Source organism: Pimephales promelas, chromosome 6, assembly GCF_988280905.1.
Source record: "Pimephales promelas chromosome 6, fPimPro1.hap1.1, whole genome shotgun sequence".
Taxonomy (NCBI): Eukaryota; Metazoa; Chordata; class Actinopteri; order Cypriniformes; family Leuciscidae; genus Pimephales; species Pimephales promelas.
The window spans coordinates 6620931-6637336 of record NC_142774.1 but is presented as its reverse complement, the minus strand read 5'-3'; the positions used below and the strand labels follow the sequence as shown (position 1 = coordinate 6637336).

General features: G+C 37.4%; 1 protein-coding gene across 1 annotated transcript in view; it reads right to left on the bottom strand.

Moving 5' to 3' along the window:
* pkn1a (protein kinase N1a) overlaps nt 1–14585 on the bottom strand; it is a 41059-nt gene extending 26474 nt beyond the window's left edge. The window contains exon 1 of the mRNA XM_039687536.2: nt 13910–14585. Coding sequence (XP_039543470.1) covers nt 13910–13930 — 21 coding nt within the window. The 5' untranslated portion in view covers nt 13931–14585. The remainder of the gene's footprint in view (nt 1–13909) is intronic.
* Nucleotides 14586–16406: the final 1821 nt, after the last annotated feature.

Below are 16406 nucleotides of genomic sequence, written 5' to 3'. Positions count from 1 at the left end.
AAAGCTATCCCTGCATTAAAGTTACTTTTTGACTGTCAGACGATGAGCACTTTTTCTCATAAGAATGCGTGTCATGAATAAACATTTATGCTAATGGAGGACACAGCACCTCTGAACAGCACTGCCAAGACAACCCTAGTCTCAGCCTCAGACGTCACACACAGACCGTCGGCGAAACGTCTGATGCACAGGGCATACAAAATAGCAAACACTTCGGGAGTTTTGAAGTGGTTTTTTAATTGGTTGAACTTGAAATCTACATGATTTCCTGGAGATGTGTTGCGTTCGTTAACGGTCAGCCTGGAAACAAAGCCGTAATAGCAGTCATGTTTTCAATTGTGACAATGAACCCTTATATCAGGATCAACTAAGTGCTGGATTTTTTTAAAAGTATGTGAAGTTCACGGGACCATTATTGCAGTAAACTTGCACAATGTTCTTGAATGAATAATTTATTAGATGCACGCTGTTCTGTTCTTATTTTTTCACACCCCTAACCATGGCAAATGAAAGATGTGAGTCCAGACCTTCTGTCTGTCAGTCTGGCTACGCGAGGCTAAAATGAGCTCTTGTGCTGTTCAATCCATAATATAACTGAGCAGGGCTCATCCTCAGGTCACGCTTACTCGAACACACACACACACACACACACACACACACACAGAGGGAGCTCTATTCAACTGCTGTGGCTCGTGAGAATGCCAGCAATTCTGAGCTCAGTAAAAGTCCTGAGGCCAAATGACCGTCCTTCCTTCTGTCTCTCTCTGTCTCTGTCTCTCTGCCCAGTCATGAGCTCTGGATTCATTTACCCTCGCTTCATCTCTAGCTGAACATTCGAAAAACGTTTACAAATTAAAGATAAATTGAGAGGGAGAGCAATAAAAAGAGACAGAAACGGAGAGGGGTGTTACTGTGACAAAATACTGTGAGAATGAACAAAGGAGAGATACTATAGTCTGGGTCACTAGCCTGTATGTTGCCTTAAAAAGTATTCAACTAATCGGTCTTAAAGTCGGCATGAAATGAAAATTCACCGTATCTATTTTCTTAATGTGCACCAAGGAATTGTTGGCAATCACATACTGCATCTCATAATTTAGACTCAAAATGTCATAACCTCACATCTTCCGGTGAAAACTACAGTACATGCTTGATTCTCTCTGCAATAAACCACGGCCCTTTCATACAATCAACAGCAAGCCTGCATTCAGAATCAGATCTGCCCCAGTCCAGTCCAAGTTCCCCACCCAACATTTTTTCGGTTTTCGATAACTCGTTTTCACTCACAATAACGCCCTTTTTCGTCTTTGTCATCTTTTTTTCACCTTTGTTGCCACTGGCTTTTGGCTTACTTAGTTGGGGACATTTAAAGGGATACTCCACTTTTTTGAGGAAATAGGCTCATTTTACCACTCCCCCAGAGTTAAACAGTCGATTTTTACCATTTTTGAATCCATTCAGCCGATTTTCTGATATTTAGAAGAATATCAGTTACTAGACAGTTTCTGGTCTCTTTGACTTCCATATTTGGAAAAAATATATACTATGGAAGTCAATGAGACCAGAAACTGTCTGTTTAGTGATATTCTTCTAAATATCAAAAAATCAACTGAATATGAATGAAAATGGTAAAACTCGACTGTTTAACTCTGGGGGAGTGGTAAAATGAGCCAATTTCCAAAAAAAGTGGAGTATCCCTTTAATTTAACATTCAACAATATTGATCCGCCTGCATTGACGTCATTATATGAGAACTGAACTGAGCTGGACGATGACATCACGGTTTTCTCCAGAGCAGCTCTATATATAAATGAACTAACTTAACTTCTTCACAACAAAACAACAACAATTTTGAATGGAAGTCAGGGTTTTTTCATGATAATATGATAATATAATAACATTAAAATTACAGAAGAACTTCTTTTGACAAAATGACATTTCCTTAAAGGGTTAGTTCACCCAAAAATGAAAATTAAGTAATTAATTACTCACCCCCCATGCTGTACCAACCCAGTAAGAACTTCGTTTATCTTCAGAACACAAATGAAGATATTTTTGATTAAATCTGAGAGGTGGATCACTGCTACATAGGCTGCCTAAGGGATCGAAATTGACGGCCCAGAAAATCAATGAAGAAAATGTTGAAATATTCCATGTGACTACAGTGGCTCAAGTATAAGTTTAGCAAGCGACGAGAATACTTTTTGTGCGGAAATAAAACAAAAATAACGACTTTATTCGACTATTCCTTTACTTCCTTGTGGGCCTGAGACGAGAGTTCAAGAGATTTCCACGACGCATGCGCGAGAACTGCGATCTCCTTCAACTCTACTTCAGTTCAGTTCTCCCGCATGCGTTGTGGAAATCTCTTGAACTCTCGTCTCAGGCCCAGAGGGAAGAAAAGGACATCACATTTCGAAACTCGACATTTGACAGGAAAATAACGCTGCAGCATCCATGTAAAGGGTGTGCACAACAATGTAAAGGGTCCATCTAAAAACAGTGTCGTGCAGCGAATGAAATACATCGGTATGGCGGTATTTTGAAAATTAATATCATAACAAAAATATACACTGGTTTTCGTTATGAACCGATATACTGTAGCGCCCAGCACTACCATAGGTCACATGACAGTGACAACATGGCGGATAGTACGTCTGAATTTCATTCACACGAAACTGAACGTACTTTAATGGTCACGAAGCACGTTTCAAACCAAATGTAGTACCTATGCAATTTCGGACACGGCGACTATTTAAAAAAAATAAAAAATAAAAAGTCGGTAAACTGGTTGACCTCAGTGACCGTAAAAAATGGGATGGAAATAAAAGGAAGATATGTAAAAATTAAATAAATACAGTAAACAGAAGAGATATTTCCAGATGAAAAGCTCCAAGGCCTCTTTACTACATATACACAAATACACATCAACACATCTGGAGCATTCTTGACATTCTTATGTGGTGAACGTTAGTGTTTAGTGTCAGATTGATGAATAGAGACGGACGCCCACATACACAGGTCTAGATATCTATGCAGATTTTGGGGCAAGATCATACTGTCAGACTCAGTATATATTCAGTCTGATTGATTATTTCCCAAACTAATGGCTTTTTTATGTTAACAATATAATTTGATACACGTTTTGTGTAAGTGTGCGCGCACAAATGTGGAGGCAAAGAGTTCCTTAGGAGGTCACTGTGAATTTAGCCATGCTGGGTTTTCAGTGTGTTCATTATGGGTTGAGATGAATAGTGTGTGTGTGAGTGCACACTGAGTTCAAATGAATAGTTTCATTGTGGCATCATGAGGAAAAGGCCTTCTTAAATCTCTATTGTACTCACTCAAACTCAGACTGAGATATCATTGTGCCGTAGTGGATTACACTCTTAATACTCTTACAACTGTATTTGAGCGATCACTTTAAATAACTAGATAAGAGCTTCCGAAACTGATTATCTTGCAGTCGATATACTGTATGAGCCCAAAGTTAACTATCAGTGACTGCCATTTCAGAGGCTTTTATTTTTCAAAAATAATATAAAGGAAGTGTGTAGGAAGTGGGTGTGAGATCAAGAGTGTCCTGACTACATTGGGACTCCTCGAACTGCAAGGAGTGAGGGAAAGGTCAAAAGTGGAAGATCAGTCCAGGCCCAGTTCCACTGTACACAATTCACACAGTTGTTTGGCACCATTGACTTCCATGGTAGAAAAATAAAATACTATGGAAGTCAATGGTGCCAATCGTTCTTCCAAATATCTTCCTTTGTGTTCAGAAGAAGAAAGAAGCTCATACAGGTTTGCAACAACTTGAGGGTGAGTAAAAGATGACAGAATGTTCATTTTTGGGTGGAGTATCCCTTTATACTGCTATTGACTGAATATCTTTTGTAACTTAAAGGATTAATCCATATTTAATTTATTCAGTGAAGGCTTTATGCAGTGCTATTTTACAGTTGATTATTCCTGAAACCTGAAAGTGACTGTTGGAGTTGACTTACCTGAAAAACATGAAAAGCAGAGTATGTTCTATTGTACTTGTGATATGGCAATTTGATTATTTGTTGTTCTTTATTACTGACAGTTTAGAATAGTTGATATTTAAGTAAGTTTGGCCAGCAATTTTTGGTCACACAACCTTATGGTTATGGGTCAAAAATAACTAGGCCTATTTTACGTATTAATTATATTTTTGTGGTGGGAAAAGTACAAATGTTAACCACTGTCCTGACTGGGCCAGGAGAAATAAACCTCATCATTGAGCCCTGGGGGTGATTTCAGACACGGCCCATGTTTACAGTGAAGTGGTGAAAACGCAGGTGTTTCTTATCATCTGTTCTGAGTGGTGTTTGTAGGCTTGGCTTCTATCATAAGGCAAAAAGTTGGCTGACTTGATGTGATGATGATGAAACCGAGGCAGTTTGAGTAAATCTATCACAGGGCGATATGCTTTTTGAGAGGGTGGTGGATTAAACATGGTCTTATTCCACGGTTTTTCCTGCATTAGCAATATTTTGGTGAACAGCAAACTTAATCTTTGTCCCACCAAATATTTAACCGATCATTTAATGTGCCGATACCTGCCATTCTTCAGTACCGGTCAGAGATGTATAGTAACGAAGTAGAACTACTTAAGTACTGTACTTAAGTACTAAAATGGTGTATCTGTACTCTACTAGAGTATTGTTTTTTTCTCATACTTCTAATTTTACTTATTTTCGATGAATTTAATACTTTTATTTCGATACTTTTTTTTAATGTTCTGCTAGTTACTCGTTACAATTATAAAAATGTTACGAATTTCACGCAGTAAATCACGAAAACGAGATTTAAACATAATGGGCCCTATTTTAACGATCTAAATCGTACGGCGCAAGTTCACTTAGGGCGTGTCCGAATCCACTTTTTCTAGTTTAACGATGGGAAAAATGGTTGGTGTGCGTGGTGCATGGTCTAAAAGGGTTGTCCCTATTCACTTAATGTGACGTAATGTGGCGTAATGTGAAAAACCAACCAGAGTCTCATTTCCCATTCCCTTTAAAAGCTACTTGCATTGTGCCATAGCGAATTCGCTATTTACATGACGGAAATTTGCAGGCGGAAAAAACTACTGCGGAAACAAAGGCACCTACATCTTGGATGCCCTTGAGGTAAGCTAAAACATAACAAAAATTAATTTCAAAGTGAACTATCCCTTTACTAGTTTCTCTGTAGCTGGCTAAGCGTGTTATTTGAGTGAAGTTAACGCAAGTTAATAATAAAATTGAAAGAAATATCTGATCATCATCAGTGACAATCAACGGAGAGCTTACATATGACTTATATAAAGCTTGAATGATGGGGATCAGCCATAAGAAATCGGTAGTCGGTATCGGCTGCAAAAATCCTCGTGTTACTCACAGCAATATATAGATATGACGATCTCGATCTGCATGAAAAATTTCATGTACGTGTAGCCATACTGATTTAAGTATAAATAAATAAATAAATAAATAGATGTTTTTCCAGCATTTAATGGGAAATACTGTAGGTATAGGTTAGTATAGATTTGGTATAAATAATGGTTTAACTTTAACATGTTCTTGAACCCAATCAAAAGGAATAGCTCACCTAAAAAACCTTATTATTATTTTTTTAAATAAGGCCTAGATGATAGTAACAATAATAATATGCATGCTAATGTTTTGAAGGCAGGTTTTAGATTTTTCAAATTATTTAAAAATATCATAGCATAATTTTACAAGTGACATACACGTGTATAACTACTTCAAAGGTGGATTACTAAAAAAAAACTGAAGCTTCAATGACTAATATATTTGAACTACTTTAAACGTTTATTTCTATCTGTCTTAACTCAAAGTTTAAGTCTAATATCTCTTTTGTTACTGAATTAGTGCGACACCTAGATTCCCCAAATTAAAGGGCCGAGCTAATTAAAGCGCTTTGTGCCTGTTCTACCACCCTCCTGTGAGACAGTATCCTGTGACATCACTAATGACAGTTGCTATGGCAGCAGTTGTCCTGGAAACCTGGTTGCAAACACCTGTCTGTGACCACTCCCAATGTCTCCCATTTCCATTACAACACAAGCCGATCAAATCTATATAGCTAACAGTAGATGCGTGTGTTTGATATACGTCTAAAAAAAAAACAGGAAGCAGAATATAAACGTCATGTTTCAAATCCACTGAACGTTTATAATGTATTTGCATGAAACACAAGGCTTCCTTGTGCAAACCAACTGATCCTATTATGAATAAAAACAAAACATGATCAGCTGAACCAAGTATTGTATTTCACTGTTACTCTACTGCAATGTATATCTGTGTGTGTGAATGAGGAAATCAGTCCATCTCTTCCTGGAGTGGATATGGCTGTAGTTTATTGCATGTTAAAGGTTATCTGAGATTGTATGAATAATGGGATTGTTGAAAGAACAGTAGCCGCTAGTGCATCTCACACAGATACAGTATTATATAGACTAGTACCCTGTAAAATACTAGACCCACCCAGAGTCAGGGGACTGGGCTGAGACAAATTGACCTGGAGAAGTTCTCTCTTTCTCAAATACACAGATGAATAGACATGCGCACGCCCATACACACACACACACACACACACGACACGTGGTCGTGTCCACAAATAAAGGAAAGAGTGTTCACATCCTCTTTTCTAAAGTGACAGACGAGAAAAAAACAACATGTTTTTCTTTCACACATCATTATCGTTACTAACAACTACAAAAACTAGGGCTGTCAAACGATTAATCTCGATTAATCGCATCCAAAAATAAAAGTTTGTGTTTACATAATATATGTGGATGCACTGCGTATAATTATTTTGTATATATATATATATATAAATAAATACACACACACACATGCATGTATATTTAAGAAAAAAAAAATATTTATATATCAAATATTTATATTTATATATAATATAAATGATATAAATCTATATACAGTACATACATGAAAATATTTCTTAAATATTTACAACCATGTGTGTATTTATATTAGAGCCAGACCGATATTATTGGCCGATATTAGACATTTTCCAAACTATCGGTATCGGCAGTTATAATGCCCGATAAATGAATATTTCAAAAATAAATTAAAAACGGACGAAACACGCTTCAATCATCTCTCCTTGGCCTGTTAAATTGAAAATGTATGTTTTACAATTTTCAGTATGACATTATTGCTAAATTATGGTTCAGCTAACCTGACATTGTAATTATAAGATTGCTTATAAGGCAATGTAGGGACTAATTCTTATTTTATTTATCAGAACTTTAATATATTTTGATGTTCCTCTGTTCTGTTGTGACAATAAAAGAAACAAGTTTCTTTTTAAAATGCATTATCTTATTATTTTAGTTAAAACTCATAAATAACTACAAATAACTATGTTAGGGAAATCTGTTAATGTTTTGTTGCGCGTTTCTTAAAAAAAAATAAAATAAAATAAAAATATCGGCCGATATATCGGAATATCGGATTTTAAAAGCAAAAAATATTTGTATCGGTATCGGCCTTCAAAATCCTTTATCGGTCCGGCCCTAATTTATATATATAAAATAAGTATACACAGTGCACCACCCACATATATTATACACAAACTTTAATTTTGGATGTGATTAATCGCGATTAATCGTTTGACAGCCCTATCAAAAACGTTGCTTCTCCATTCCCACTTTCTGTGCTAGCTATATAAATAGTACAATTTTATAAAAAAAAAAGACTGTAAATTTGATGTGTAAATATTCAAGATCATATTCTCATCTATTTGGAGTACGACCTCAAAAGGCAAAAAAAAAAAAAGTATAATTTAGAAAAATACAGTAAATCCTAAAGCTAAATCTAATCCATCAATGAATCAACCAGTTTATTTGCTCTTTTTGACCATATATAAAAATCTTTTTCGGCTTAACAGAATGATTCAAAAAGCTACAATGATAATCTTATCAGGGATGTAACACAGGGGAAAACCCACAAATTCTGCGTATTCTCTCGATCGGAGCAATCCGATCTCCAAAGAGAGAGGCTGAAACCCTGAATCCTAAATTGGGCTGTGGGATTGACGGAGAGCTGACCGGTCTGATAAAGGGAGAGACAGACAGAGAGAGGGGAATTCTGGAGTTAAGGAGGGGGAGCAGCAGAGCAGCTGGTGTTTCACAAAGAGAAAGGGGGAAGAGAGAAGAGAGCAAAGAGAGAGAGAGAGATTACAGGCGCTACTACACCCTGCGGATCAGTTTACAACACCCTAACTGTTGCATGCTCTCTCAGACAAAGAGCAACAGGACAGTGTGGATGGGATGGGAGGGGAGGATGTGCGTCTCTGCAGAATATGCTGGCTTTCACAGCATTAAATATTCATCACTCTGGGATGTATTAACAGGATGGCTTCCAAATAAATGATTTCACGGGGCGAAATTCCTGCATTGAACCAGGAAACAGTGGTTTTTTTAAGTGCTTTATAAAAATCTGAGATTAGCATAACAATAGAACGTCCATTTAACACACACATTAGAGAGAACAAAGTTTAATCGTGTACATTAGTGACATTTCTTTCCTGAATAACAAATCAAGCAGTTAAACCACAATGAACAATTAGATCAAGAGAACGAGAGAGAAAGAGGGCATTTTACACAGTGATTGGGTACTTCGCATCAAGATCAATGTATGGAGGACTAGCCCAAGGCATTGAAATAATGAAAGTGTGGTTTTAGTAATGGAACAGTTATGCAAGCTGCACTAATGCTTCAGAACGTTGGATAATGAGTAGAACTCGGTATGGACTCGGAACTGATGACGTCACGATGGGGAGGGGCTGGAATTTTTTTTTTTTTTTTAAAAGGCTTTGGAACACATGGCCAGAGTTTGCCTTTATGAGGTCATGAGAAGATGCAGCTGTTTTAAACTTGGGGGGGAAAAAAACGGGGAGGGAAGCGATCGAGTTTCTGAACCACCCAAAGTTATTAAACCAGCTGGTGATCAGCTTAAAAACAGGAATACGCCAGGGCAGCTCCGACCTTCAATGGAGATCATAAACTGACATTAAAATTCTAGTTGATACAGATAAGCCGATACATTATTTTCATGGTATGGCCGGTGACCAATATGCTTGACAATTCTCACTCTCCTCCAACGCAGCAATTCGCAAACAATGACAATCCAATCAACTTTAAAGCTACACTGTGTAACTCTTTTAGTTTATTCTTAGCTAAAAACACTTTTTCAAAAATATATGTGCTCATTAATGTATATTTACTTCGTTCAAGTCCAACGTTCAAGCCCCTCCATCTTGAAAGTACATTAGCCAAAGAGGGACATACCCGTTAATTCAAGCTTCGCCTTTCGTGTTTACGTTTGAGTTAACGCTCACGGACGAGGTCGAACTAGAAGCCATGTTAATCTTGGACTACATTGGCCACCGTAGGAGTTAAAACGAAATCGGAATTGAGAGGAACAGAAACTAATATTCACTGGATGGTCAATTACCTTTTCACCTCTAGATGGGGGTAAAAATCACACAGTGTAGCTTTAATCAGTTGACAGCAAGGGTAATAAATGTACAAATAGAGGAAGCAAACATGCACAGTAAAATATCCAAAATTTTGTTTGATTGTTCAAAAAACTCATTATTTTTTCACATTATTACAGGTCCTCACTCCCCAGTCTGGTTGAATGTGTCAAGCCCCTCCTTCCGAAATATGAAATGTGCTGTGATTGGTTAGCTGGCCCAGTGTGTTGTGATTGGCAGTGCTTAAGGCCAATTTATACTTCTGAGTCGAGGGTACGCCGTAGTGTACGGCGTTGGCTACGCACGTAAGCGACACCGTCGTGAGCATTTATACTTCCGCGACAGGTCTTGGTTGCTCTGCAGTACTGCTGCAAAACGCTAGTTGGCGGCGGAGGGTTTTAATGTTCCACTGTGTTTAGATTTCTCGCGGCTAGGATACTACAAGCAATAGCGACTGAAAGAGAGCGGATCATGTTGGAGTTGGAGCTTATTGAATGAAATTACTAAAACTAAAATGTAGAAATGAGAAGACTTCGGAGGAGATAGTACGTGCGGAAATGCGTAGGAGGAAATGTGATGCTACCAAGCCGACCAATCACAGATCTTGCGGTCCATGTTTGCGGAGGTGCGTGTCAGGCAAAGGGTACGCGGTATGGTACGCGTCTGTGCGTATGCTACGCCGTACCTACTGCGCGCACCCTACACGGAAGTATAAATTGGCCTTTAGTGCGTGTTCGGGAAATCCCCCGCCCCTCCATAACAGAGTTCTTTTCTAGTGTAAATATTAATGATGGCATCTATTTCGGTAAACAGTCTTAGAAAAGCAAGAGCTTCAGTAAACACTACATCAATACTGTAATGTTAGTTAGTAGACCAGCAGAGGCAAAGCTTTGCCCTTTCGTTTACATCATAGATAGCAACTCATGAGCTTATAATTGGACCACAAATAATAATACATACAAGTTGTGATCCATAAACAACAGATTATCTCGACAAAATGGTAATGGCTACCTCTTTCAGGAGAAGCCTGCATTGTAATCTCTTCTGGAAGCTGTTCTCCGTAAAATGTGCAGCGCGCAGCCGCGCACAGACAAACGTTGAGGTTATAATGTTCAGGAACGGTGTTAAAAATAATTTCAACCTCTTTTTTTGTTTGTTAACTCTAGGAGGACAAAATTTTTCCAGCAACAACAACTCTTCCTCTTCTCTAAAGCAGGCCAAGATGGTGTTCCCAGGGGCGGGGTTTATGTAAATTTTAACCAAGGACCACTTTAAATAATTTAAAAAAAAAAACACAAAAGGCAAAAAAAAAAGCAAATGTTACACCTTAGCAACAATATTGAGAGATGGATATTTACACAAACCAACAGCTAAATTCAAGTTAGTCAAGTGAGGTGGTCATCACAAACATGACAGCAGCGAGTCACCAGTACACACACACACACACACACACTAGTGGTCAGTAAATAGGCTGAGGGTGTGGTGGTAGAGCACAACATGAAGTTAATGGTGAATACGATCTGGAGCTGTGGTAACACAATGGAGTCCATTATGCCTGAACATCAGTCTCATGCCCTCATGATCCCCCCCAAAACTGCACAATCAGCCAAACACACCACAGCCAATCAGATCTCAGCAAGATCTTTTCTGGCAAACAGAGATGCAGATAGATACCGAGTAGTGCACTCTTCTTATCTTGGCAAGCTCATCTTTGAGCATCCTCGCCAAATCAAATCCAAATGTTAACTTCAATAAAACAAAAACAACATAATCTTTCTTATCACACTCTTAAAAATAAAACACTTATTTTTAGCACTGATGGCTCTTTAGATTATTAAAATGTTCCAAGCAAGAAAATAATGACTCTTTTAAGAACTGTTCACTAAATGGTTCTTCTGTGGCATCGCTCAAACTTTACTTTCAAGAACACCAAAAATACAGAGTTTGAGTTAAGAGAGGACATGAAGTCAAGGCTAATTCATTCATGAGGTGTTTTGAGTCTGACTTGGCTTTGGTTTTGATTCAAAAAACTAAATCAGAACAATTTGTTAGTGAATCAGACTCAAGTTTTGCAACATGACTTTTGCGTAAACACTTTCGAGTCAAGTGGCGTGTTATCTCTACGCATTTTGAGCTATCCGCGTGTATCCGCGTGTATGTCTACGCCATTAACGTCCGAGTGTCTGTACACTACACGCCATCAAATGTCCGCGCGAAACGAAGCAAAATGTAGATCTACATCTGGGGAGCGATCTTTTTTTTCCTAGGATGGTAAGGGAACAGTCATAAATTTCCAATTTCCAAGTTGAGGTGAACTACTTTAACCAACTGTGTTCACTGCACTGAAATTGCTTAATAGATCAAATTAACTTCCAATTTCCATTGACACAAAATGAAACCAAACAGGTACACCTAATTCTATAGACCCACATACAGGCGCATCGATTTGCTGATGGTATGTACGTATTGACAAAAACAATACGCAACTGTGTTAAAAGCCAGTGAAGTGAAGACAGGACAGCAAACAGGGAATTAACCTACTCCTCGAACCCCATTAATCTAGTCTAATGCGTAGAGGCTTGGGAACTTACTTAATAAAACACAGAAATACCCAACAGGAGTTCACAGGGATAATGCTTCGCCTAGCACATAGCATTAAGTTCTGTCGTGCTCCATCTGTGAACTAGTAATCTAGTGAGCAAATAAACTGTTAGGGTGTTAGCTTGAGATGCATCTGTGTGCAGAATGGCCTGCTGTGAGGATAAGAAAGATAAGATCATTGCATCTGAATTTGAAACTTGAGGGATCTCTCAACAAAACAAAAATTATGCTCATTATGTGAATCAGCTGTTGTCATTCAGTCACTGGCATTATCACATTCACATTCCTGATGACTGTTCTTGCTTAGTCATCCTATGAGTGGACAGGAGTGTGTGAGGCTATGTCCACACATTGTTGGTTGTAATATAGGAGATGCTTCATGAAACAGGGAAAATATGTGTAGGAGTCGGACTATGACTTTGTTGGTGTTTTCCATGTTGTCTGCAAGTATCTGACAACAATCAGTCGCATTCAGCAACATTACACTAATATCTACAAAAAGGTTTAAATTGGGAAAATTGATTAATCTGCTGATACTTCAGCATATTATCCAAATAACTGATTTATTCATGGAAGTGTTCGCCATTTATTCAGATTAAAAACCATACCACAATAGTTTTAACTTTTAAAAAAAAAGTATCATCATATTACCCGTGATTTTGTTTCATCATAACTGTTTGACTTTATTTTTTCTGTGTGATATAAAAAATATTTTGAGAAATGTTTTTTTTTCTGTTCATCCCATAAGTCAACAGTGACAAAAAGAGGTTACCGACATTCTTCAAAATATCTTTGTGTTCGACAAAATAAAGAACATTATATAGGTTTGAAACTACATGATGACAGAACATTTATTTTGGGGTGAATTACTCTTTAAAGCATAAATGAAAAAATAGCAGCATACACATGTACTATACATAATGTTATTAAATTCCAAAAAAAAAATTAATGTAAAACAGAAAAAAAAGAAAAATCGGTTTGGTAAATTTGAAAATAAATTTGGATAATCTCCTGAAAATTCCTAAATATGCTCAGTCTGTCTGATATATCGACTATCACTAGTCCAGACAGTTAATGATGCTCTTTTAAAGCTTCTTGTTGAACATTTGTTTTATACTGCTTTTGACATTTTTCCACAAGAATCTGGTCAGCATATGTGCCCATGTTACACAACACAAGAGTGTTGACTTACATTTAATTGACCATGAAGGGAAATATACACATAAAACATTTCTTTAAACACTTTCCAGAAATCATAAAAGAGGGAAGATTATCTATACAAGGCCTAAACTTATCCTACATTTGACTTGTTTCGGTTCAATACGATTTTATGTGAACAATTCTCTGGCACACCACGACGAGAAAACATAAATATTGGTGTTTAAAACAGAGCAGGTCTAAAGCAACCCAAGCTCAACGGAGTTTTCCAAATGAACTGCAGTATATTTAGTGTACAACCCAAACATTTTGACTTGTGTTTAGCCACCACACGTCTCTTTACACCATGAAGGGGGAGAAATGTCTCCTCAGATGAAGGGTGGATGGGGTACTCCACGGCTTTAGAGATAAACTCAATCATTCTTCTGTTCGGATGAGCTTTCTAAGTAAAAGTGAATGCATCTCATGGGTCTTAAAAGCAACTCTATTGTCTGCCCCCAAATCCATGGGATTATTTTGGTATAATAAAACACGTGAGGGGGTTTAGGATCAAACTAGAAGGGTGCAATACTCCAAGTGATAATTTTTGAGGGGTTTATTCTGTAATAAACAGCCAACTTACCTGGATGGAGTCATTTGCCATGGTTGTTGTATCTGGAGTGGCGTTTGTATCAGGACACCCAAATTGTCGTTCCTCCTCTTCCTAGATTTTCAGTGTTAGCCGACAATGTCAGCTCTCAATGCAACAGATTAAGATCCAGCAGCGGTTGAAAGACTTACTAAAACTCTGAGCATGTAATAAATGCTGTTTCATCACTGTCAGACCTGATACAGGTTGTCATCTAAAACCAAAGCTTCAAAAATTCCTACAATTTAAAATAAAACATGATATAAAAGCATTAATTAGGCCTATATAAAAGGCAACGTTCAATCAAACTATAATCTGACATATCGACAGCTTGCCGTTGAGTCGTAGCCTATGTATTTTTCCATGATAGCGCCCGAAAATAGTTCTTCTGGTGGAGCTCGTTACAGATGCATACATGTAACGTTACCCGCATTGGTCAGGGTAACTGGTCAAAAGAGTTGAGCTTTACTTCTTCATCTGAAAACACCAACGCGTATATTCAGTTCAACAGCTAGCTCATTATCAAACGAGGCCCGAGGAGTTTACATTCACAGCCGGTAAATAATACAACAATCCGTTCCTCTGGAAAAAAAGATACTGTCGCCGCTCTCCAGTGTGTTCCTCGCGCGCCAGGGATGAGGCTCGTGTCCGGGCGCGAGCATTGTGGACGCAGGCAGTGCGCCGGTTGCGCGCTCTTGCGGGTCACGTGATGTCGCATCGCATTGTGTTCACAAGCAAGTGAATTTCGTTTCATCATCACTCCCTCATGGCAAACAACATTTCCAGTTGTTGATTCACACCGCAGATTTTAAAATACAAATTTGTTAACCGTTGTTGAACACACACACACACACACACAATATATTAAGTTTTATTTGCTGATAATTTACTCACCCCATGTCATCCAAGATGTCCACGTCTTTCTTTCTTCAGTCGAAAAGAAATTAAGTTTTTTTTTATGAAAACAGTCCTGGATTTTCTCCATATAATGGACTTCATTGGGAACCAAACGGTTCAAGGTCCAAATGAGAGTTTCAGTGCAGCTTCAAAGGGCTTTAAACGACACCAGACGAGGGTCTTATCTAGGACCCTTCAAGTCATGACTCAAAAAAAGATTTGTTTATTTTGATGAACGAGTTCGAACAGGAGAGTCACAAACGCTCATCACAGAACAGATCAAGGCGAGATTTGTGCTTATAAAACTTAAACTTTTTTATTTATATTTAAAATGACCGATCGTTTTGCTAGATAAGACCTTTATTCAATCGTCTGGTGTCGTTTAAAGCCTTTTGAAGCGGCACTGAAACTGTCATTTGGACCTTGAACAGTTTGGTTCCCATTGAAGTCCATTATATGGAGAAAAATCCTGGAATGTTTTCATCAAAAACCTTAATTTCTTTTCGACTGAAGAAAGAAAGACATGGACATCTTGGATTACATGGGGGTGAGTAAATTATCAGCAAAAGGTTTTTTTTGTTTGTTTGTTTGTTTTTTTAAGTGAACTAATTCTTTTATATATTGTGTGCGAATGTCATCTTTTTCTCTAAAAGACCAATGAAATATATGAAAGCTTCTTTCCACCACAGAATTTAAAAAAAATAATCAAAAAGATAATTTTGAAATTTTATCTCATACCTCTGACTTTTTTCCTCGCAGAGTTGATGACGCAATCACATCTTGCTAAAGGGACCAAAAATATTGATGACTCAACCTGCACTACACACTGTTATAAAAGTTAAAAAAAAACTCGAGATTTTTATTATATATATATATATATATATATATATATATATATATATTTATATATTTATATTTATATATGTGTGAAGTGAACTATTTCTTTAAATTACTTAAAACCATTCCTTAAAATAATTTAAAATTATTCCTATCACGATGCATGAGATGTGATATGAGATGAGATGACCAATTAAGACGTAATGTTTGAGTTTGCACACAGATTAAATAGACTGTAAAATGATTACATTTAATTGTTACCTTGTAGATAAGTACTGGTACAACCCAGATACAACCTGGTACAACTCCCTGTTGCTGGAAGGGTTTCGGAGTCCTAGCAGGTTTAAGAGTAGGAAATACAAATATGGTCATAAGGAATAGCTTTACAACGGTCAAGGAAATACAAATATGGTCGTGACGAGTAAACGACAACGGGCGAGGACGGTAACGGAAATCACTCAAACCTCTAACTGCGACAGTTTGCCACAAAAATGTGTATTTTTCTATTTTTTTGTATTTATTAGTTTAGCTACAGGTGTAATACTATGTACAGACTAAAATTAATAAGCAAAATCAACAATTAGCCGTCAAATTTTGTGACATTGCAGGTCTCATGACATCTTTTACTAATTTTGTCACGTGTATATTGACGTGTTTGCAGACGATTATCGATTGTGTTAGCAAGCATGCAGTCGTCAATTACTTTATAAAGTATTTTACACACGTTTCTTGTCGCAGAGCTCATCATTTCACGATT